General features: G+C 46.2%; 1 protein-coding gene across 1 annotated transcript in view; it reads right to left on the minus strand.

The window, feature by feature from the left end:
- Positions 1-24,042, minus strand: part of LOC126533905 (delta(14)-sterol reductase TM7SF2-like) — a 41,771-nt gene that overhangs the window by 5,259 nt on the left and 12,470 nt on the right. The window contains exons 7-15 of the mRNA XM_055072921.2: positions 18,587-18,622; positions 16,120-16,308; positions 12,349-12,544; positions 11,656-11,850; positions 8,641-8,744; positions 7,827-7,946; positions 6,327-6,498; positions 4,039-4,125; positions 1,551-1,673 (exon numbers count right to left, since the gene is read on the minus strand). Coding sequence (XP_054928896.2) covers positions 1,551-1,673; positions 4,039-4,125; positions 6,327-6,498; positions 7,827-7,946; positions 8,641-8,744; positions 11,656-11,850; positions 12,349-12,544; positions 16,120-16,308; positions 18,587-18,622 — 1,222 coding nt within the window. The remainder of the gene's footprint in view (positions 1-1,550; positions 1,674-4,038; positions 4,126-6,326; positions 6,499-7,826; positions 7,947-8,640; positions 8,745-11,655; positions 11,851-12,348; positions 12,545-16,119; positions 16,309-18,586; positions 18,623-24,042) is intronic.

Here is a 24,042-nt window from a genome sequence, read left to right on the forward strand (position 1 = left end):
CAATTAGAAGTGCCACAATGTGTTTCTAGGAATAGACGAATTTCACTACACCACTGCTTCTGCAAAGCTTGCTGGTAGTATTTGGACAACTATGATAAGGAACATGCCACATTTGTACTCTGACAGACCTGTTTAAATCCCGAGAGAGGTGAAAAAAAGGGTCCTATGATAGGAACGGCTTAAGCCGAGCCCCTTCCCCCTCACGTGCCAAGTTCCCCCTAAAATTTTACGACAATCAACAATGGCATTACAGTCGCCGACTGTTTCTTCGGACCTCACGGGGACTGCGGAAATGTTCGAATAAACAGGTGTCCGAAAAAGCAGATTAAGAAAAAAAAAAATGATATCCTTTATTTCCACGCACTTATTCGGGCTCGGCAGTAGGCTTGAAGAAATCGTGAATGCGCCGTTGCAAGCTGTTCCGTTTACATGCAATCAGACAAGCCTGAATATCAGAGAGGGTCGTACGGTCACTATAGGTGGCTGAAAGCACAGTCACTGCTTGTACACGCTCCACATGTGACGGCAGCGTAGCACATGGTGAGTCAGCTTCCGACTCAGATTCATCGTCCAGCAGTGCAGCAGAAACCTGACGAATGATCTCGCCGTCGTCGAGTTCTGCGCATGTCAATACGGCAGTATCAGCACCTACGAAACTGTCAAATGAGACGGTGTCCGGAATCGCAATGCAACCACTGCGCAGGTCTCGGCAGAACATTTTCCGCGTCAGTAGGGAGCACATCGGAAGGCGACAAATCTTAGGCCTCCCGGCACCCGCTTGCCGGCATTTCCCAGCGCAGTCTGCGCGGGCACTGTCGGCGCCATTAGACGCTAGACACGATGTTTACGTATGCTGCGTTGGATCACTGAAACCTTGACACAGCACACAAAGCAAACACCACCGTGCAGACACCAGTCGCACAAACGAAAAATGCGGCCTGCTCGCAGCGTCGTGCGCGAAGAAACAAATCAGCTGCTGGATTGTCTTGACATGGCGTACTAAGCTGAAACCGGAACTGCTGTAGAGCCACTCTATAGTGCCTAGAATATACTAGTATATTCTAGGCACTATAGCCACTCTATCGAACCAGGCAGAAACGATGATGATGAGCGGGGATTTGCAGTAGTGCCACTTTGTGGGGCAGCAGGGAGGCTCTGTTCAAAACAAGAATGGCGTTCAGCAAGTCGAACCATGCACCAGTCAGAGTCGGTGCATGGTGCTCTCGATCAAGTTGGCTCAAGGAGTGTCCGAAAAATCAGATGAGAGGTTGCAAGGTGTCCGAATTTTCGGTAGTTGTTATACATTATGGTCTATGGGGAGAATGGCGGTGCCGCGAAGCTGACCGAATAATTGGGCATGTCCGAATTTTTGGAGTCCGGAAAATCAGTCTGCGACTGTAATGTCCTCGGCATTCCCCTCTATCTCACTTAAATCTACAGCACAACGGGAAAGCGGCGAGGAATACTGTCATCACGGTGCTGACAGGGCTGCTGTGCAAGCATTCCGAACGCGGTGAAATCCCTCTATTCTGCATCTTGCCGATACTGACCACAGGGCAGAGCAAAGGCCAGGTGGCACAGAAGGTCAGCCAGGTAATTTGGGTGCCGCACGATGCCCCAGAGGCCGGAGACAACAAGGCGGTTGCCCGAGTTGTCCAACAGGTAGTCGACACCTGCAAAGTATGACGACATTCTCAAGCACAGTCAACAACACAGTGGCACTTCTGTACAGTCACTGCCATCTGGGATGGCAAAACTGGGTTTAAAAACAAGAATCACCAGATCGATATCACCGCTTATGAGGGACGACGCATGGGCTGGGGATTCAACTCCCAGCAGACGCATTTCAGCGGGGTGAAATGATCACAAACCAAGCTTTCGGTGCATGCTTAACACTTTCGTGAGCGCGCCTATTCCCATCGATAGCATGTTATCAATGGTTACAAATTCAAATTTTGCCGCTCTCAGAGTGCTTCTGAATAGCTAGCACCATCTAATGGGTTAAAGAGAAACTATTTTATCGGTTTTGTTTATGTGTTTCTCTTTTCTACCGCGTAGGAATATTTAAAGTGCCATCGTAGTCGGGGTGACGAGCGCTCATAGTTTCAGATAGCATCGACGTCGCGCACCGCTGCTTCATGGAAACGTCAACTAATTCTGATGCATCTGGGCTAGAATTTTCGGATGATGCTAGCAGCACAGACTTGAAAGACAACTTTGATTCGTCAGACATTAGTACAGACAGCGAAAGTGTATCAAACCGACCCGGAACGTGAACAGGTGTCCGCCGGTGCTTTTCACTTACTTCTCGGACTGTTTCATCACTGCCGCGCATTAATCTAAGTACATATGGCGTGTTCTTAAGGTCACAGTTCGTATCCGCAGGGTGTCAACATTGTTCAGGTGGGACCGAACGACAGGATTAACCGCCACCGGCTGTGCAGAAAGTGGAGTTTTATGCGTGAAGACGGCCAGCAGTGGACCTTGGCACCGCACTCCGGAGTAACGCATTCACTAGGGCCAATGGTTTCCTAAGTATCTAAAGAAATTTTGCACATACAGAGCTTATATTTGCAGGATTATTGCAGACAGCTCTTGTGTTCAAAATGTATATTTCGATTTTCTTTAATGTTCATTTTGTGCAAAGCAGCATTGATGTTCTTTTCGATCTTTTTCGTTCTTGTTACAATTTGTTTTAACATTTTTTTCATATTATTTTCAACAGATATGTTGTTTGAAATGAATACCGTTGGAAAAGATAATTTCTTCCTCTACAATTTGGTACCATACACTTTATCATCAGGTATTTCCCATGGCAGGAAAAAAAAATTAATTATTTCCTAGACCACGTTAAAAATGTTCAAGAACAGTGGGTCATCAAAATCAATTCCAAGACTCCAACAACGGCACCTCTCATAGCTCAACGACGTTAAACCCCACCAATCAATACAGTAACAATGCAATTCAGTGATACTACGCAAAACTATGATCACCCCTCCTCCAATTTATGAGATCAAACCACGTTCAGATGAGCTCACCCTTTCGTTCTTTACTGGTACAAGCACAACCAGTGAGACCTTTATGTTTCATCAGTGGTGCTCGGCACAAAAAATGACGCACAAGTGAGAAGTGAACCGAGAGGAACAAAGAAATGAGCAGCAGCCTTGCATGAATTAAGCAACAGCAGAGCAGCGGGCATGGCAGTTGCAATAAGCATATTGCACAGGTCTAAATAGAGTATGAAGGCCACAAAGACAGCGGTGAGGAACGCAAGGTGCTGGCATAATGCAGTAGCAAAACAAATATGTGCGTTGTTGAAATCGTACAAGTCTTGCAGACGGTGCTGCTGGAAGCTAGCAAAGCTAGCAAATCAATAAAGGGCGAGTCAAACAACAAGGCTTCTCATCTATGAATTCCAATGTGCAAGCTAGGGGCCCCAAAGGAACAACAAAATTCTGACGAAACTGGGGGAAAAGAAAAAGACGCCGATTACTCATTTCTTTCCGATAGTAACGCAATAACCCACACAACACGAAACCTGCACTCTCCCTTTGTGTTCTGTGGGCTGTTGCACTCACTGTCTATCAGCAAGTATGTTATATTAACTCGCCCAAAATTTGGCATTAGCTGATTAACTAATATGCTAAACTCATGCCTGGCAACCCTTGAATGTCCAAGATGTGTAAAAATCCCACAAAAACAATACCCAAGGAAGCAGAGCAACACCATGCATTTATGAAAATAGTGTGTCCAGAGCACACACCTGTTATAAAGGATAATATGCCTTTAGATGCAACATCAACAAGCAGCAGCAAACTTGGGGATCACTAGAGACTGAGAAGCAACACATTCTTTCTACATCACAGGGACTTTTTTCAGTAATTATGCCTGCTTGAGGAACTTGCATAATCTCGCCCAAAGCAGACGTGGGCTTCACCCAACCACGACCCGCACAGCCTCTCCATTTCACTGATGTTTTTGTACGAGAGAACCTTTGCCCAAGATGCTGCCACGAAAGGACGTCAACAAGAAACTCACCTGGGCCTCGGGAGCTCGGGTCAGGCCAGTTGCGTCGCAGGTGGTACTTCCGCTTGTGGGCGATGTGCATCGCAGTCAGGCTGGCCGCTGCATGCGGAGCAGATCACACGGACAGGGTTGGACAGTAGGACAGAACAAACATGGCAGGCAGCACAGAGGATGATGGGACACTGAGACGTCAGACTTGCTATCGAATGGTCATACTTCAGAGGGGTGTACAGTAGGCTTCCATTAATTCGACTCCGGCTATTCGATTCCGACCGAAAGTCCCGGTCCACGCCGATGCATTTCTATGGGACCAAACTTTAGTTTATTTTGATCCCGACATTAGCCTTTGCCGGATAATTCGAACTTGGCTGGTCATCACGCACGCGCCCGTCTTGGCAGCGCTTAGGGCCACGGAGCAAGAATAAGAATAACAGGAGGCGAAACTATGGGCCAGCACCAGTGCAAGCGCGAGTCGTGAAAATGTCATGCTGGGTGAGGAAGAGACGCGCAGCTTCAGACGTGCTATCGCGAGTTGGCGAATGTTAGCGCGGCGCCCCTTACGGCGCTGCCAGGAACTGCTTTCGTTGTCTCTCGCGGTAGGAGCGGAGCACACGTGGCCACTGTCTCTGACGGCACCCGGCGTCATCTGCTTCAAGGACTGTAAACGGTTTTAGTATAAATATTGCTTTCCAAGATTTATATTTACGGTCACATGCTTTTTATGCGGTCATAAGAGCAAGAAACCAGTGCACTTGAAAGACTAAATGATCTGCAATCGTTGCCAGGCGTGTATGGAAAGAGCAGATGATCAGCAACCACAACCTTGCACGTATAGAGAACTGCACCTGGTGCTTTTCATATTTTTTGACGTTATGAAAAACGAGAATTTGTTTTACCTTACTATCATGGCGCCACAAAAAGTGCTAATCAGAGTAGGCCATACATAGCTATTGTGCGGCGAAACAAAATTTCATTATGTTTCTACAGAACGTTTGGACAGACGGAACAGCAGAGTAGAGCAGTGTCCGCCACTCACTTCGAGCAGTCAGAATCACCCCTTTATAAGTTCTGCAGTTCCTCCACTGCTCCTCTACAATGTAAAAGTGTTCACTGTGTATCGAAAATGGGGCGCCGATGCTTCGTCCCTAACTGTAACAGCGAAAATAGGTCATGTGGGGAAAACATCCAAACTTTCAAAGCTCCAAAGGACATTGAACGCCTGTAAGAATGGGCGAGAGCTATAGAAAGCGAGGATCAAAAACTGACAACAAGCAACTATGTCTGGTAAAAGCATTTCCCCGGCGAAATGGTCAGCAGGTGTAAATACTGCGCTGACCTTGGAGGCACAGTCATCCTTGGCCAGCCGAAAAAGTCACTGTTGCTCCTTGGGGCAATACTGGTCAGTCCCTGTCTCGTAGCGCTCCAGCCAGCTTAGCCAGAGCACGTTGCAATGGCTCCCACCTCGTTTAGCGACAGGCATCGTGTTCATCTCGTGTACTCGAGCTGTGGCTACCTAAGAAATACATGTATCTCGAATCACTGGCATCAAGCAGCCACGTACGAGATGACGACAAGAGCACTCCTCGCACCAGATGGATCCTCTGCACTGCTTCGACGGCTTCGACAAACTGTCATGTGACCCTACGTCAGGTGTCTGGCATTCGGTAGGAGGTGAGGTCACGGCGTGGAAAGGAGACAATGTGGGAAGGAGCTGAGGTGCACCTCCTAAATTATTCTTTCTCCGTCCCGTCAGGGTCGAATTAATAGAAGCCGACTGCAGACATACATTCATCACATGCCGATACTGGAAGGAAACATGTGATATTTCATATAGGCTTCACTACATCCAATAATTCGTTATAGCTGTTTTTGTTATACCAAGGTTCAACTGCAGCGTTGCAAGGAACTGTGCACTCGAACATGGCTTAGCCCATCACACTTAGGTGAACACCACTACAGCGAACTAGGATATACGGGCAGGCTGTGTGCCGACCGATGCGTGCGACATCTAATGGCGCGCGTCACCTGAAGTGGTGCTCAGAATGGAGCGTGGTTGTTCCTCACTATTGAAGGCGTCTAGCAAGCGGTAGCTTCAGCCACGACCAGTCTTGATCGTGCGTTCCAGACTGGCCATGCTCTAGCGTGCCACTCGCTCAACCACAATGCACATTCAATAGTTCGAGACTGCAGCGTCGTCACTGCTGGTATCACAAAACACGTCGGGTGCAAAGAGAGACTGTCGCGCCACTCAAAAAAAAGGGGGGGGGGGGGGGGTTCCAGTACACTCTAGCACCACTCACCGAAAATGATGAAGATGCCGATGTAGCAGACAAGCGGCAGGGTCTGAGGTCGCTGCTCGAGGATGAACTTGGCTGGCAGGCAGCCCACAAAGGGCATCAGGACCAGGTTGCCAGCGACGGCTACGTAGCCGAGGCCATCCTCATTGACAAACGCCGAGCTCAGGTAGTACTCCTGCGTGGGCACACACACCCCAGCACCGTCAGTGCATGCGTCACCGGTCGATGTCAGTTGCTCCGACAACAGCATGCAAAATGCACCGAGTGCGACTGCTCGACCAAGGCTCGTGTCCAATACATCACATCTGGAATGTTACACCACACGTTGCACAATACGAACACTGTACTGTCGGCTGCTCTCTTCGGAACGTGCGCAGAACGATCCAGAACCCGCGTGACGCTTTGAACAGCTCTCTGCAACCGTCGGCGAAGCGGCATGGGGAACTTTTTTCGCTGCACTATGCATTGTGGGTTGGTGCTGTTGGCATGACTAACGCAGATGGAGCAAGAGCCATCTTGACGTCGGGCACGTCGGACTGCGTTGGCCGTGTCTGGTTACGTTGGCTGTGCTAGTGCTTCTAAATATCGACGTTGTCCTTGTCGTGATGTACCATGCATGTGTGCAACATCGGACTATGCACGTGCCTTAACCAAGCTATTTTCTTTAGACTTTCATTAGTTCAAATTGTGTATAATTCAAATTTTCGTAGCACCCCTACAGAATTAGAATTAACGAGTTTTTACTGTACTAGGAGGTGCCAAAAGCTCAGCAAGGCTGCCTTGTTTTGCCACCAATATAACAAAGTAAGCTTCAAAATTCTCGCACCACACAACAGATAGCACTGCATACCTTCTCAAAAGTTAAGGGTGAAGCTTGTATGTACACGGGTAATTTTAAATATATTTTTGTGTTTTCTTTTCTTTCTAAGTTCTGGGTGCGGCAATTGCATGAGCATGTACAGTAGGTGGTGCAAATCCATGCACCTTCTGGAAAAACAAACACAGACACTACCTCAAAGGCTGTGTATGCTTTTGCCAGCTGCATGCACTGGAAGCGACTTTGGGACCCGGTAATACGTCACAGACGTCGGGTTTTGGACACCACCAATTCAACAATGCATGCTTGACATTAGCGCAATTCGGAACAAGTGAAGGAAAGGCAAGAGCTGTATAAGGGTGATGACATCACCCCTCTACGGGTGTATATAGTGTACGGATGTACACTTGTGCTTGAGTCATGGGGCAAGCGACACATGGTCCCCGAGAGGGGGTCGGTACAGTTGAAGAACCGAGAAGCTTCACCTACTTTGACAATCACCTTCTATGGCTTCCGCATAAATTTTATTGGGGCCTCCCCAGACAAGGTGAGGCAGGAACCTACCTCTTGCTGAAGTGCCACGTAAGAAGTAAAGAATGCTTTGTCTTAAAAATAAAAGATAGCACTGACACCAGTCACACCCCAGTCTAAACACAGTGCCTGACTAAAAAAGTGACGCCACTGACCTCGTCTATGAAAATCATGACGATGTACAACAGCTGACAGGCACTGCTGACGGCAAACCCGTGCTCCAGGCATCCTTTGGCCTTGAAGTCATGCCAAGCCATTGCACCCAGCAGAACCATCTACAAATAAAAAAGCGATTTTCAGCTACTCACTGGGAAAAACAAAAACAAATTTTAATGAAGTAGTCACTGCTGTTTCAAACAGCAGTGTACTGAGCCTACTCTTTGGCCATTAAAGGTCTCTCAGAACTGCTGCCAACAATTAAACACATTTATTTCAAACAAACATGCACACTGTGTACATAACGACACGACGATCATTATCATAGCTGAATATCAGTGCTTCAAGTGCCGTGCAGAAGCCACAAATTCAGGAAACAAATCTTCATTCCTCTCCAGAGCTGCGCTAATTCTTTCCCACACACGTGTGGCGACACCAGCAAGGACAGGCACGACATAATAAAGGCAGGAGTTGCCAAGTGGTCAATCTTTGAGCGGCAGCAGCTTTGTCGCGTTTGCCACTGCACATTTGCCATGCAGCCGCACACGCGCCGCTCAGTGAACAATGGCTGATACACTGACCATTGATAACACAGTGCATCGATGCTTTTTTGCGCAGCCGTTCATTCACTTTCCTTTAGTCAATCAGCGCACGCTACCCTGGGATTGAGCCCTGTGGGGATAGACCAACTTCGTTTCCTCCCGAGTAACCCCCTACAACACCGCTTTTTAACCTGCCTCGAATACATCATGCAGTAACAAGAATGAACAAGCGCATAAGGGCAACGTTCAAAAACTTTGAGCAGATACGCACCCATGTGAGCAGGCCGCAGCGAAAGCACAGCGCAGCCAGGTCATAGGTTTGTCCAATGCGTGGCGAGAGCTCTCTGCCCTTCACATAGTCATTCAGCACATTCCCTGTAGAATAAAGAAAACAAAAGCTTACAATGTATCCTGCTGGTTCGTCTGGAGCAGTCACACAAATCCTCTGGCGAGCGCTCGTACCTCAAGTCAGAGTCTGCCCAGTGAAAAACCAAGCTGCTCTGCATGAAAGTTGCCACAAACATTTCGTTTTAGAGACAATACTTAATTTCCACTGATTCCCTGTAGTTATGTTTACCATGGCACCAAGCCAACTTGGGCCCCACTATTCCCGTAACCCATTGTTTGTTGTGAAGTGAGTTAAAGATGCAATATGTTTGTGAGACTTTTACATCTTATGAAATTATGAATGCATTTCTGGTGCTCCAAAACACCTATCTCAGTCACTTTCGGTGTACACTCGTGATCAAAAGTACAGTCCACTCTCGTTACAACGAAGCCTGATCCTCCATCAAAAAATGTCATTTCTATCCGAAGTCTGCAATATCCAAAACGCCTCACTTCCAAAAGTATGGTCACGATGTGTAACAACATTATTGCAAAGAGCAAGAGAAGAAAATCCAAATTAAAAAAACAAACAAACAAAGAAAAGTCACAGTTTTGCCCGAAAGGTGAAGCATCGATTGCAACAGCGAATTACCTTATTTACTCGAACCTAATGCGCACTATTTTTCCGACAAAACGGGTCCAAAATTGCATGCACGTTAGAATCGGGTACGATCCTAAATCTGTGTTACCATATCGCCATTGGCATTAGAAAAATGGCCGCCTCGTACATGCTTCTAGCCTAGCTGCCGTAGCTTCCTCCATGTGCATACCTCCATGTTGTACATGTAACCAGGCACTGGTGTAACCTAGTCTACCGCCTGTCTTCCCATTTTCTGTGTTTATTCAATCAGCATGGAAGCACCAACTGCAAAGAGACGCCGAGTCCACCATGATGCCGCATTTAAAAGGAAAGTTATGTGCGCGGAGACAGACAGAAATCAGGCCGCATCACGGCCGTTTGGAGTTCCCGAAACTTGTGTGCAAGACTGGCACAAACAGAAGGAAAATGTTTTCGCCAGCAAAGCAACAAGGAAGAGTTTCAGTGGACCGAAGCAGGGCCACTTCGCCAAAATAGAAGAGCTGCTCGCGGAATACGTGCAAGAGCAGCGAGTGGCACAGCGGCCTGTGACGACCGATCTGCTCAAAGCACGGTCAATGCAGTTAGCCCTACAGAAAGGGCTGATGCGGAGCGACTTCAAAGAGAGCAGGTGCTGGCTATCAAATATTATGAAAAGAAAAGGGTTTTCTCTTCGAAGGTGGACAGGGATATGCCAAAAATTGCCCGAAGAATATGAAGAGAAATTGCACTGTTTTCAGCGGTACGTTTTGAAGTTGCGCCATAGAAACGACTGCCACTCCAGACAGATTGTAAATGCCGATCAGACGCCGCTCTACTTTGACATGCCTGCCACCACAACCGTTAAAAAGAAGCGGGCGAAGCAAGTGTGCATTTTGTCTTTCGGCTGCGAAAAAACTAGAGTCACCGCAATGCTTTGTTGCACCGCAGATGGGCACAAGCTGCCCCCGTATCTTACCTTCCGATGGAAGACGCTCCTGAAAGGAATCGTGTTTCCGAGTGGCGTGATTGTGCGCGCAAATGAAAAAGGTTGGATGACCACAAACTCGGTCGCTGACTGGATTGATAATGTTTGGCGGAAGAGACCCGGCGGCAGTTTGGGTCTGTTGGGATGCTTGTGCTCGACGCATTCAGGTGCCAGATTGACCAGCGCACCAAGGACAAGCTGGCTGCATGCAACACCGACCTTGTCGTGATACCCGGCGGCATGACATCGCAGCTCCAGCCGCTCGATGTTTGTTTGAACAAGCCAGTGAATGATAGAATTCGGGCGCTCTACACAGAATGGCTTGTCAGTGACTGCCATGAATTCACGCCCGCCAATAAAGTGAAGCGTGCTTCGCTGCAGGACTTTGCTGGATGGGTGAAAGATGCATGGTGCACGATACCGTCTGCCATGGTCAACAAGGCCTTTAAAAAGTGCGGGATTTCGAATGCCATGGATGGCACCGAGGATTAAATGCTTTGGTCTGTTGGTAGCGATAAGGAGTTGTTTGATAGCGACGACGAGTGATATCTGTTGCCCCACACGACTTCTACCAGCGCAGTGAAAATCTTAGCGGCAAGGTAAGCCGCTTCCATTTGTGTTTCTATTCATCACAACTTTATTGCATTGCGAATAAATCTGTTTTTTCCGAATGAGAAAAAATAGTATTGCTATATGAAAGCACGAGGTGCGCGGTATTGTACTCTTTGTGTGTGTGTTTTTTTTTTGTCATGGAAAACAGGTGAGCGTTACAATCGAGGGCGCGTTAGAATCGTGTGAATACGGTAACTTTTTTTTTTCTAATCTGGCCAATGTTAAGATGTTTTACATCTTACAATTGCAAGTTATCCTACAGATATTTTAATGACCCTACAGTTACAATACAAATAGTGCCTAAAAATGCAATAGTAAAAGTTTTCTTTAGAAATTAAGGATTGGCATCAGTATCCTTATCAATATTGTTCACATTCGGGAATAACTTCTAAAAAAAAAGTATTCACACAGCTATTCTTAAACTTCAAAATACTTTGAAAATATTCAGTTTTTGTATAGTCCTATATGATTCGAAGGCCAAATCGAATATTCGCACAACCCTACTTGTCATGTAACCCGGAGAGGACTGCAACACGCTCAATTTCAGATTATCAGTTCGAGTTGCCAGGCTTTTTAATTTTTTCTCTCCCCCCAGAATCCCCGGTCTGCATACTTCCGATCACGCGTATATGCTAGAGTTCCCCCCCACCCTCCACCCTTCCTTCTTTCTTTCCTTTTTTTTTTTTTTAATTCGCAACTCGGTGGAGTGTCTAAGAATATCGCGACACACGGCGACGACGTACCCGTGTTTCCAGGTGGGAACTGGTGCTCCCAGGATGCGTAGTGCCCCTTGATGTAGAGGAGCAGGGCCAGGACCGGGGCAAATGCAGCGGTGGTCATCAGCAGCTGGAGGATGTAATGGTACGGTATGGCCACGGGAAAGCCGTACCATGCTAGGCCTCCAAACGCTGCCGCTGTGACCAGCAAGTTCACATAGCCTGTAGAGAGAGAGAGAGAGAGAGAGAGGACGGATAAGCAAGCCTGGAGAGTTGCATGTGGTTTCGGTTGCCTCGTTTACTTGCGTGAAGCATACGGCACCACCCGCAAACACTTGTAAGGGTTTGCAACGAAATGAAAAATAATTGTTTCTTATTTGGTCACGAGTATGCAGACCCCGTGTAACAGATAGCTACAAGCACAGAAAAAAAAAAAGGAACCAATTGTGAGTCAGTGTTTGTGTTGTCTTCCAATTGTTCACAGCATCCTTTGCACAGTTTTTCACATCACGGAATTGCATCAAGCAGCTCAGCTCTCAGGCTTGACGCAGACTTCCCTACAGGGCAATGTGGAGGACAGCTGTGCACAATCCAGCAAACGCAATGTGCAATTGCACATCTAGCACCGCTCCTCCCACTACGTACGTCTCTACGTCGCATCACACCCACTGCTGACAAAACAACCACTTTCTGTTCAAACAGAAAAGGCGAGTTGCTCACCATTGAGGCGATAATCGTAGGAAATGCGATGCTTGAGGGCTTTGGAAGGGAAACCCTGAACTGTGCGGCCCACAGGAAGTGCCTGGACCACGGCCTGGATAACCAGGAAGCCCAGGTAGCCGACGTAGAGCTTCCAGTGGAAGTATGCACCCAGAGTCTTGGGCAGTCTGGGAGCCTTCATGATGGTGCAGCTCTCCTGAAATGGCACACCAGAGGGCGAGGGGTCAGTTTCTCGAGGCTGAGGGGAGTGAACACTTCGTCTGCCTCTCGCTTCAATGCATCCTTGAAAGCCAAGATTACACGAGCTCAAGCGACAAGCGGACGAGAAGGCAGCGCACATTAAAAGCCACGGCCATCTAAGCACACACAAGCCTTTAAACCCGCCAGATTATTCCAACACAGGGAGCGTGGGGCCACATATGTACTCAGCCCAACTCGCTTGCCTCGTTTGGATTAGTAGGTTACCAACAGTCACTTAAATCTAACGTCCACACGACTTAATTCATTATTGTCTGCAGCTCTTATGCAGTGAAAGGCAGGCACCACAGGGCAACACGAGTCGTACAACACCAGGGTTGCATGCAGACGTCAGGTAACCGAACACATTAATTTCGACAGAGATGCACCAGCCAATTATGCTCACCGAGTTTTGAGATGTAACAGCGCAGCTGAAATTAATACAATTCCAGCACACTTCGGGAACTACTGTATTTAGTCGCTTAATGAATGCCCCCCCCCCCCCCCCCCCTCCTTATCAAAAAAGGAGTTTTTTTTCCTTACTCTGTATAATGATCACACCCTGAACTTGCTGCCATGAAGTAGTAGACACAATACAATTTGGCGTCTGATACAGCATCCGACGTACCAGGTCCGAGCCATTTTGCCGTGCCATAGTGCCGGATCGTATGACCAGAGTGCAAGACAAGTAGGAGACCCACGGTACGATTCGGCAACCGATTTGGTGCCCCAACGCGCGAGATTAAATGCCTCGAATCTGGCTGCTGTTTTGGTGTAGAGGTATCGAATGCCGATTCATACTATGAGTCTCCTACTTTTAGAGGAGGCCGCGAAAAAATATTGCTGAAAATTTTGTCCTGCATAAATGAACACAACCCCCTACTAAGTGCAAATTTTCCAGAAGAAAAGTGCGTTCATTATGCATCTAAATACGGTACGTCTTGTAGGGCAAAGTCACAAAGCAGCATAGGTAAGTTAGGGAGACAATTGCTATCATACAGTCCATGCCCATTACAACGAATCCGCATACAACAAACTTTCGGATATAAAAGACCGTTCTTCTCACTTAGTTTGGTCTGCCTATAAGTATCAATGCAACAGATTCAGCTTTTAACAGACCTGGCTGTAACGGATTATCGTCTACAACAGATATTTACAGGCAAATTTTGTCTGGATGGTGTAAATACTTTGCTAAGTACTTTGCTGTAACAATGCGCGAGTGTGGCAGTGCACTGCACGCAACTAGTGCGTGTGGCGTTGCGCTGCATGCAACTACGTCTGGCTGCTTGCGGAATTTGCAAAAATTCCCGTTTTCTTAAAAAATGAATACACTACTGACGGGCTTCCCGCAACGGTGTGCCACACAACACACCGCAAGCGGAGAGTTTTCGTGTCAATCACGCAATCGGACCACCACTGCCCACCGTCTGTCGGCCCACTGCCGAGCAAGTGCCGTGGTTGCCGCTAGGCCTAATCATCTTTGAAGCGAACCCGTAGCTTACAGCGCTTTGAAAACAACCACCGACGAGGGCAAAATGCACCGATTTGAGAACACTATTTTTCACTGCATCAATTTACACGAAAAAAGGTGTGCTGCTATTTGCGGCGCCCAGACTGCAACGTGTGATACTATCGAGCCGCCTCACATGCAGTACGCCGGGGGCCGGACGCGGGCACCGAGCTAACTTGCCTCGTAGACGGTTTTCGTTCATGCTACAGATTTGACAGTGGTTGTCGCTTGTGGCGAAAAATAAAACGAAGAGCTCAGCCACTGTTTCGTGTAAAGAACAAAGTAGCCAATGGTTGTGTCATTGGCGGCGGCGACACACTCGGGCCCGAGAGGCCAGCCATTAATCTTGCTGTTTGTTTATTTGCAAAACCCTGACCAACTAGAGGCCAACAGCTTAGCTGTAAGAAGAGGGAGGGGGAATACATCAAATAATAATAGGAAAAAATTTAAATTAGATTAAGGGGTTTTAAGTGCCAAAACCACAATCTGATTATGATGAGCAAAAGAAGAACAAGGTGAAAACAGGAGCCAACGTTTCGACAAGTGGACTTGTCTTTTTCAAGGCGACTTATGACAAGACAAGACAAGTCAAGTTATGAAAAGACAAGTCCACTTGTCAAAACGTTGGCTCCTGCTTTCACCTTGTTCTTGTTTTGCTCATCGTCTTGAATTTCCATCTCCCGCATTCCCCATGTTCTAATCTGATTATGAGGCACACTGTGGTGAGGGACTCTGGAATAATTTGGCCACCTGGGGTTCTTTATCGTGCACCTAAATCTAAGTACACAGATGTTTTAGTAATTCGCCCCCATTGAAATGCGGCCGCCGTAGCCAGGATTCGATCCCGCGATATCGTGCTTAGCAGCCCAACACCATAGCCACTAAACAACCATGACAGGAACATCAAATAATCACACAGGATCACCACAGTAAACTTGCGTAGATAAAGAACAAAGAAAAAGTGTGTGATCAGAAATAGATACAATGTCGATGGGAAGGCGGTTCCAATCATTAGATATGGGCGGTATGAAGGAACAAGAAAAAGTGTGTGTTGCAGAAAGTACATCTAACTTTATGTCGATGATCAGTTCCAGTTGAGCAACAAGTTAGAAGCATGACAAGTTCAGTATGCAATGGCGGACGGTGGTAGACGTGAAAAAGCATACAACTGGTGTTCTGTGGGTGCAGAACAGACTTTTTTAACCGGATTATCATAGTCCATTGTTACGAGCGTCGACTGCATAGACGGTTTTTAGTTACCTCAATGACAGCTATACCCTTTTGAAGCCAGTCTTTTTTTTTCTTTTCCTTCTTTTTTTTTTTGTGACACAAGTTGCCAGTAAACTGCCCTGGTAAAATTCATAACGAGACATTGGTTGTGGTCAATACCCCGTTCCCACTCTTGCTTTCTTGTGCCCAGACCACGGAAATGACGGGTGATGCATGGATTTGTCTTGTGGCTTTAGATTTTGCGTTGTCGATTACACTTTATCTTTTTAAATTTCTAAGCACTCACACTTTTTTTTTATCAACGCATGTACTGTAAATTAGCTTCCACGCACATGCATGTTCGCTGCAAATCGGTGCATCCATAAGCAATGTTTTGCAGAAATCTATCAATCTACAAAGCGACAAAGTCGTTTGAAGCCAGCAGGACAGAGCTTAGGCAAACAAATGTACAGCTGCGCTCAGTGAGAGCTGCAACAACACAGCGCTCATGGCCGATGGGGCTCCAGGACTGCCCGGCAGCTGACGACATACGAAAGAGTGGACAATTTAAAAGGCTGCTCCACTTACAGGTGTTAATTAAACCTAGTTTTCATATGTCGGGGCCACCCACATCAACCACGTTGCAGCTCATATTGAGCACGACTGTACTACCATTTCTTCCAACGCTGGGCGAACCCTCATACTTGCATCTCACAGACGCCGGTGTCGGAGCTTTCTCTCGGAACTTTCGTACCGAACTCTATTTGAGCAGCCATGGAGCAAAAACATGCAGGAAGCCTGGAGTGGCAGCGTACCTTCTGGCACAGCAGGTACAGTGCAATGGCCAGCGAGGGCACCAGGAATATCCAGAAGAGAGCACTGAGGGTGCTGCCCAGACGGAAGGGCAGCCGAACTTCAGGCACGCGGGGAAGGAAGCGCCTCCTTGGCTCGGCAATCTGCACCAGGCTCTTCTTGGACGTTGATGGCCCCTCGTCTTCGTCAAGCTGCAAATGTGGGCCGTGCAGAAAGAGCGAGTTGTATTTATGCATCCACTCGGAGGCCCTTTTGGGTGTGACCCTTTCCCACTGCTGCCAACCTGTGAATCTTTCTATTATTCCTAACAGCCTGCCGACACGCCAGCAGCGGGGTGAGGGGTCTGTGGGTATAGCACTAGGAAGACTAGATCGACAGGTGTGGGTGGGCCACCGCGCTGACAGTCGGCGCTATGCGCACCTACTCCTGTGCGTCTTGTGTTCACTACACTGTGCCTATAGTCATGAATCACCAACGAGCCTTGGAAAACAAACAACACTAAAAATAGGACTAAACACTGTGCTACCAACTGACAGATTTATTACAACAAAGGTGGCTTATAAACCTTAGAAGGGAAAGAAAAGAGAGGAAAGAAACAACAAAGTAAACGACAAAAGACAAAGATAACTGACAAACCTCTAAGTACAATGCATGCTTTAATAGCAACGGTAAGCATTCCTCTCTATTGCGTAGCCCCACAGAAGCGATTCTCAGATTGCATAGCGCAGTGTTGAGTCTTTTTGTTTAGTCTCGTTTTTAGAATGTTTTCCGAGACACGTACCAACTAGCTCACCAATGCACGTCATTCCCAACAAGCCCAACTTCCCATCCTTTATGCAAGCTTATTTTTAGCCAATTTTCCTGATAAATTTCTGAAATATCAGTTTGTTGGATACAGCTAAACAAGGTAATAATGGCTTCTGCTCGATTCAAAAATTCTAATAACAAACAATCCCTTTTGACTCTAATAACAAGAACTGAAAGACTTCGAGGTTGACACCCAGAAGAATGTTTTTCTGCAAGTCTTCTTCAAAGTCTCGCATCTTTTGTTTTCGGGTAGACAGAGCAATAAGGTGGCTATTATTGGAATTCTTTTCTCATGCAGAAGGATATGATATGAGGTTTGGGGATAGCTGAGCAAATAACTTTTTCGCAATCTCCTCAAAAATATTAAGCAAAGGAAGCTTGCACAAAAGTAGAACCAAATGAGTCTTGTACTCGAAGTAAGCACAAAAAAATATACACAACTACAACTTTTCAGCACCATGACCTAAAGTACAAAGATGTAAAACAATTTTTTGCCTAAGGGCGGGCTTCCTTCTTAACCATAACACAAATAAACATAAAAAAAATGTTTGATCTAAAACAAGACTCAAGGACAAACGAAAGGAATGAAACATCAGAATGGACTGCCAAGTCAACTTACGCTGCTGTCAGTGTCCTGTAACAGAAAGCAGGTGGTAAATGCTGGGAGTAAAACGTCGATCTCACTTGTGTCATCTCTATGAAAGAACAGGGTACAATGGCTTCAGGGTACAACAGCTTCATACTAGAAAAGTGCCAATGTGAATTCCAAAGCGTTTCTGCAACATGATGTTTGCTTCACAGCTATGATGGTACAGCAAGCTATAAACGCCGATTGATATTCCGGACCTCGCGGGGACCGGAAAGCAGTCCGAAAAATCGAAGTTTGAAAAAAAATATAATAATAATAATAAAACAAAGAAAGAATGTGGCGACCCCTGGAGCGTTTTGTCAGCCAAAGAGAGGACATGGCCTCCGAGAATGGAGGACAGCGTGTGCCTCCCTATCTTGGAGGCTATAGAGCAGACCACTGGAAGACAAGCCTGGCTAAGCCAGCATAAAATCCAACATGGCGGCCTTCAAGACAGGTAGCATGGCTCAGAATGAGCTAATTAGTCCGGAAAATCAAACTTTATCGCGAAAATTGGTTTGAAAATTCGGTGAAGAAAATGCAGTAACCCATTGGAACCCTGACGGTGCATTTATGAAGTCTGGAATATCCATCAAGTACAAATTTTTGGAGTCCGAAAGGATCTCTGAATGAGTGTGCGACACACCTTTGCAAGTACTGATTGCTACGGCAATTTGGAAATAAATGGTGTTCAAAACGTGGTCGTGGTCGAAAATGAACGGCACACTACTAAAACCCACAGCCACAAGTTAGCTGGATCAGAAGGACAGACCACTGTTTCATTTCGTCACAAAATATAGAGTGAGCAGAATCTTTAACTTCTCACACACAGTATGTGTGTCAGCAAGCACTCCTGCCACCATGTCAAAGCCTTTGACTGCATTCCCAACGTCTGCATAGCCTGAACAGTATATTTTAAGTAATAAAAAAGAAAAGCACAAGATTATCACAACCCTTTATTGGGTACGGTAAGCAGCGTACGCTGTAAGCATACAATATTCTATCAATTTTTCAAAAGGAGACTTTCTACTTACGCTGTAGCTGACGACTTCACGCATTCTGTGCCGATCCTGTGCACGAGTTAATGTAAGCTCATTAGCAGCGTCACGCACATCTAACCACTGCTATCTACTAGCAGCAATTAAATAGCAGAACATTCAAACTGGCAAAATAACTACCCCAATTTTTTCTGTTGCAGTCTGCAACCTATGTGTACCATGAGTAGTCAGATTTGGTTAAATATACCAACTTTTTTACTTGGCTATTTAAACAAGGTACATAATCCATCCAGGTCACACCTACAATCTATTCAAGATATGTACAGGTTCGGTCCGCTGTTAAAGGGTCCCTCACCAGGCCTTATAGCAAATTTTGGTTATACACTGAAATTGTTATGCATCCTCCAGGGAGCGTTCTGCCGCAAAAATTTGTCAAATCTATTAATTAATAGCCAAGATGGAAATACTTCAGTGCCGCAAACCAATGATTTCAGGAGGCGAGCTCTACTTGCCCCGTCTAGCCTCTGGAAGCGCAATTCCTTGCCTGCATTCTCCGATACTGGACCTGAAGGATTGCATGACGCAGGCGTCACAGGCCCCGCCTTCATTTTTTTTTCCTCATCGCTTTTTCTTTACGGCGCGGCGCACTTCTAATAATGGCATCGCACGCGAGCTGTTAGGATTGTCTCATTTCACACAAAGCACGATTTTGCGTGCTGCGCAAGAAAGTGCTGATTGGCTATGGCGTCTCACAGCTGCGGACACGCAGCACAGCCCAGCCAATCAGAACCTCAACAGCAGACGAAATGGACATGTCCACTAGGTTTACTCTTACAGAATACCGCTCCTGATTAGCACTATAAGTCAGTGCTACACGAATACTGAGGCAGACACAAGAGGATCACAGAGTCTGATCCCGCACTGGAACACAGTAGAAACTGACATAGTTTCGGTGTCTGCGCACATGACTGCATGATGTCGGGACAAGCACACAAAATGGAAGTACATCTCTTCCAATTTTGCCATGCTTGGAGTGCTTTTGGGCAGCTAGACCCATCCAGCACATAAAAGAGGAACTGTTTTTCTAGTTTCGCTTTTGTGTGTTTTTTTTTCCCCACCAGGACGGGATTTTTAAAGCGCCTTTTAGTCGGCCATCTTCCGACATGGCGTTGACATCGTGTGCAGCTGCCCTTCGGAAACGGCAAATTTCGACAGACTGCGACGAGTCTGCGTCAGAATTCTTTGATGGTGGCAGCAGCACAGACTCTGAAGATAATTTTCATTTATCGGACTTCAACACGGACGGCGAAAGTGCGTCGAATTGCCCCAGAACGTCAACAGGTGTCTGCCGATGGGTTTTGTTTTCTACTCCAAACCATTTCGCCGCTGCTGCGCTCAGATCTAAATACATCTGGTGAGTTTTAAAGGTTACAGTTCTTATCTGGGGTGCTTCAACATCGTTTGGACAGGACCACTTGCCGGTAGCAGCGCAGAGTGGAGTTTTGCGTAAGAAGGTGGCTGACAGTGGACCTCGGCACTGGACTATGATCGCGCTCCGCAGTGCCATGCGGCAGTTCGTAAAAGCCATCGCACGAGCACAATAGCCACTATGGCTACCATTTTCCTTTAAATATAAAGAACTTCTACAGACAGAAAGCTTATATTTGCAGGAATGCCGTATGTAGCTTTCTTGTTCAAAATGCATATTTTGAAATTTTTTTAATGTTCTGTTGATGCAAAGCAGCATCTGTGTTTTTATGAAGTTTTCTCGTTTTCATTACAATATTTTATTAAGCTTTTTCAAAGAATTGTTATATATTTACTTGAAAATAATACCATAAGAAATGTGAGATTACAAGACATGAAGCCTATTTGTATGTCGTCCACGTAGACGTAATATAGCCGCTGGTAATGAGGCACGGAGTGTGTTCATCTTAACGATAAAAAGTGCGCAGCTGAGTACGCCTGCATAATCAAGCATTTGCTGTAGCAGTAAGAAAATTGTTTACTAGACTACCCAAAAACTGCCTATTTTCCAGCAGACAGGAAAGTGTTAGAGAAAAAAAAAATGAAACGTCAGAATGGACGCCAAGTCAACTTACACTGATGTAACGGTCCTGTAACAAAAATCAAATGTTGAATTGTTTTCGGTGAATTAACAACAACAAAAAAAAAAAAAAAAAAAAAAAAAAAAAGACGGTGAACTAACCAAAGTCTACTGCACCAAGTTGAAACTCTGAACACGACTTGTTGGATCTGTCCAGGTCTAATTGGTAGCCCAAGACAAAGAAACGTCAAACACGTCCCGATTCGTACATTGACCAATCTCTTTAGAAGAGAAGGACCAACCTTTTTTGTCCTTGGACTTTAGAACAAGAGGTGCAAGACTTCAAAGTTGACACACAGACAAATGTTTTTCTTGAAGTCACTCCAAAGTCTCGCACCTCTTGTCGTGGAGTAGACAGAGCAATAAGGTGAGTGTTATTGTAGTTTTTCAATCATGCAGAAGCCCCTGATATCCTGTCTGTGATACCTGAGTAACCATTCTTTTTTTCAAACTTCTCAAGAAAATTACACAGAGGAAGCTTGCATAAAAGTAGAACCAAGTGACACAGACAAGGATGGACCTCATAATCGAAAAAAGCAAAAAAACTTATACACAACTACAAGTTTTCAGCAACATAACCCAAAGAATAAACATTAAAATATATATATACATTTCTAAGACCAGACTCTTCCTTTAAAAGAAGGAATAAAATGTCAGATGAGACTGTCAAGTCAACTTACGCTGCTGTAAATGTCCTGTAACAAAATACAATGGGTTAATGCTTGGATTAAAGTGGCAACCTCGTATTTACTTGAATCTAACGCACAGCCTTTCATGGGTTTAAAGTGCACCTGAATGTAACATGCCCTTGATTTATAAAAGAAAATGATAATGTCCACCATGTTCACGATCATGAAAAATAGAAAAACAAAGACACGTGTAGAATTTACCTTCACAGAATTGAATTACATTTTTTTTTTCCCAGACAAGCTTTCACAATGAAAGTGGTGTGTGTCATCTTCACCACTTAACTTCACTGGCTGCAGACAGCAACAAGTGCATAGGGGCTGCATTCTCAGGCGATTACATTTAAAAGATACAACGTTCGATTTCGCAAGGTTTTATGACTGCACCGGACTTGAAGACGTGCGTGGCCGGCAATATTCCTGGCACTGTGCGTAAGACAGCAAGCCTGGCTGAAAGTGATAGCATCTCTGAAAGTGCTTGACCGAAAATAACGCTCCGGATCGCAGTCGAGAGAGCCCAAAGTGAACCCACAACAACTTTCACAAAAATGTGCCCTGTCACCATGTTGAGATGGGGATGATGCTACTTCAGACTCTGACGGTACTGCTGCCTATGCCACAAAACACGGTTTTGTTTTTATATCAAATTGTAGCACGCCAGGTAATTTGCGGACCCATTTTCTCGGGAAAATGGGTCAGAAGTTAGATTTCGATATACAGTGCACTCCACTTGTAACGATACCACATATAATGATATATCGGTTGTAACGATAAGCCAACTTGAGAGTGTGTCAACTCATACATTTGGGCTAGGAGAAAAAAAACAAAAAAACAACATAATATGTTATTCACTGCATATCGAATATAACGACCAAAATTTTGCCTTTGGAACGGCGTTTTCCATGCAGAATAATCGTGAAATTTGCATTCCTAAGTTCCCATTAAACGAACGATGCCGAGACGGAGTGACACGTGTTCCTATGTGAGTTCGTATCTGCCGCCATTGGCTGCACAAAGCATCCCGCCCGGGCGCCGATCACAAAAGTCACAGAGAGCATCACTAGTTGGTGCAGCATGCCATAAGATGGTGCCAGCCGCCTCGCATCGCCCACAATCGAGATACGCGTGGAGAGGAAAAAAGAATGTGAGAAGGGAAGCAGCACCTTCCCTTTGGCCCCCTTCTCAGCAAGCGTGAAAATGCGCCGCAGACAGCCCGGTTGATAGAAGACAGCACTGACGAAGTGCAATGTTGTATTGCTTGAGATGAAGCTGCAAATTTTGCAAGGCTCAGAGGAGTACGAGCTCGCACAGTGGTGCCGCAAACACGAAAGCTGCAACCAGAGGCCATGCTGATCAACAGGAAAGGCGGGCTTTGTGCGCGAAAACGAAACCCCCCCATGATAGTGAAACCAATACTGCCTGGAAGCCGCTTGCATTACTGAGCTCTGGGAGCACGTCGCTAATGACAGTGAAACAGGTGGTGCTTCAATGGAGGAGTTTCTGAGTGCAGACAGTGCTGCCTCGTTATGCGAACAGATCTCCAATGGGGCGATAGTTGTTGCGACAGATGGCGGCATTGTGCAACGGGGGCGACAAGATTGCCAATGACCCGTCTTCGACACCGATCCCAATGTTCATGCGAAGTGGATTATCGTCGATCGAGTCGCTCACTGATTTCACACACACTCAATTATTGCTGCTAGTGCTCGCGCAGGAGCTGGACACCACAGTTGTGAATCTGACACTCCCGCTAAAGCAAGTCTAGATTTCCGATTACAGTCAACAACTGAATTTTCGGACGCCCAAATTTTCGGACATGCCTGATATTTCGGACGTCTTCGCGGCACCGCCACGAGCCCCATAGAATCAATGTATAAGGACATCTGAAGTTTCGGACGCTCGAACCCCCCGCCGTCCAATTTTCTGGACTTTTTGGCTCCTCGCACAGCGCCCTTGCGAAGGAAATCGACTTGCAGCCCAAGCATATCACCGCTTTGAACCACAACTAGCCGAATCTAGCCATCACACACCTATTTCGTCTGGCCACGCTGGCTATGTTCATCGCCGCAAATGGCCGCACTTCCGCCTCCGGCGGAGTTTCCGGAGCGGCGCTATATAGGTGTTCTGTGGTGCTCATAGAGTTTCTCACTACATTACCTAGAGGGAAATCTGGCGCTGCTGCGCTGTGGTATGCATGGGAATGACGGTATGTTGTGGATTCGGATTGGCATCGTTCTCGTAGAGACAGGACACCTTGAAGACGCGCTTGGCAAGTACTGTTCCGTCTGTCACAATGATTCATTTTCTACTAGAACAGCACGTGAAAAGCTGTTTTAGCTTTATTATTACTCGAAAACATGTTTTCTTTAACTATGAGAACTTGTTATTGTGTGTACGACTACATGTTATGTAAAAAGTATCAGCGGGCCGCTAAAGTTGGAGGACAGACGACAAGGTTCGCGCTCGCTTTGAAACAGTTGGTCGTCTGTTCTTGCTTTTTTTCGCTTGGTCATGCATCGTGGGTGAGTAAAGATGTAATATGCGTGAATGGAAACATTTTATGAAGATTTTTCTTTGAGAACGCGTTATTTGCGTAGTCATATCCACGTTTTAGACGAAGCCTCTTACAACACCAGCCAACAAGAGCCTCGCAGACACATATACCGTCATTCCCATGACGGCACGGTGCCCCCTTAAGG

This window comes from Dermacentor andersoni, chromosome 7, assembly GCF_023375885.2.
Source record: "Dermacentor andersoni chromosome 7, qqDerAnde1_hic_scaffold, whole genome shotgun sequence".
Classification (NCBI taxonomy): Eukaryota; Metazoa; Arthropoda; class Arachnida; order Ixodida; family Ixodidae; genus Dermacentor; species Dermacentor andersoni.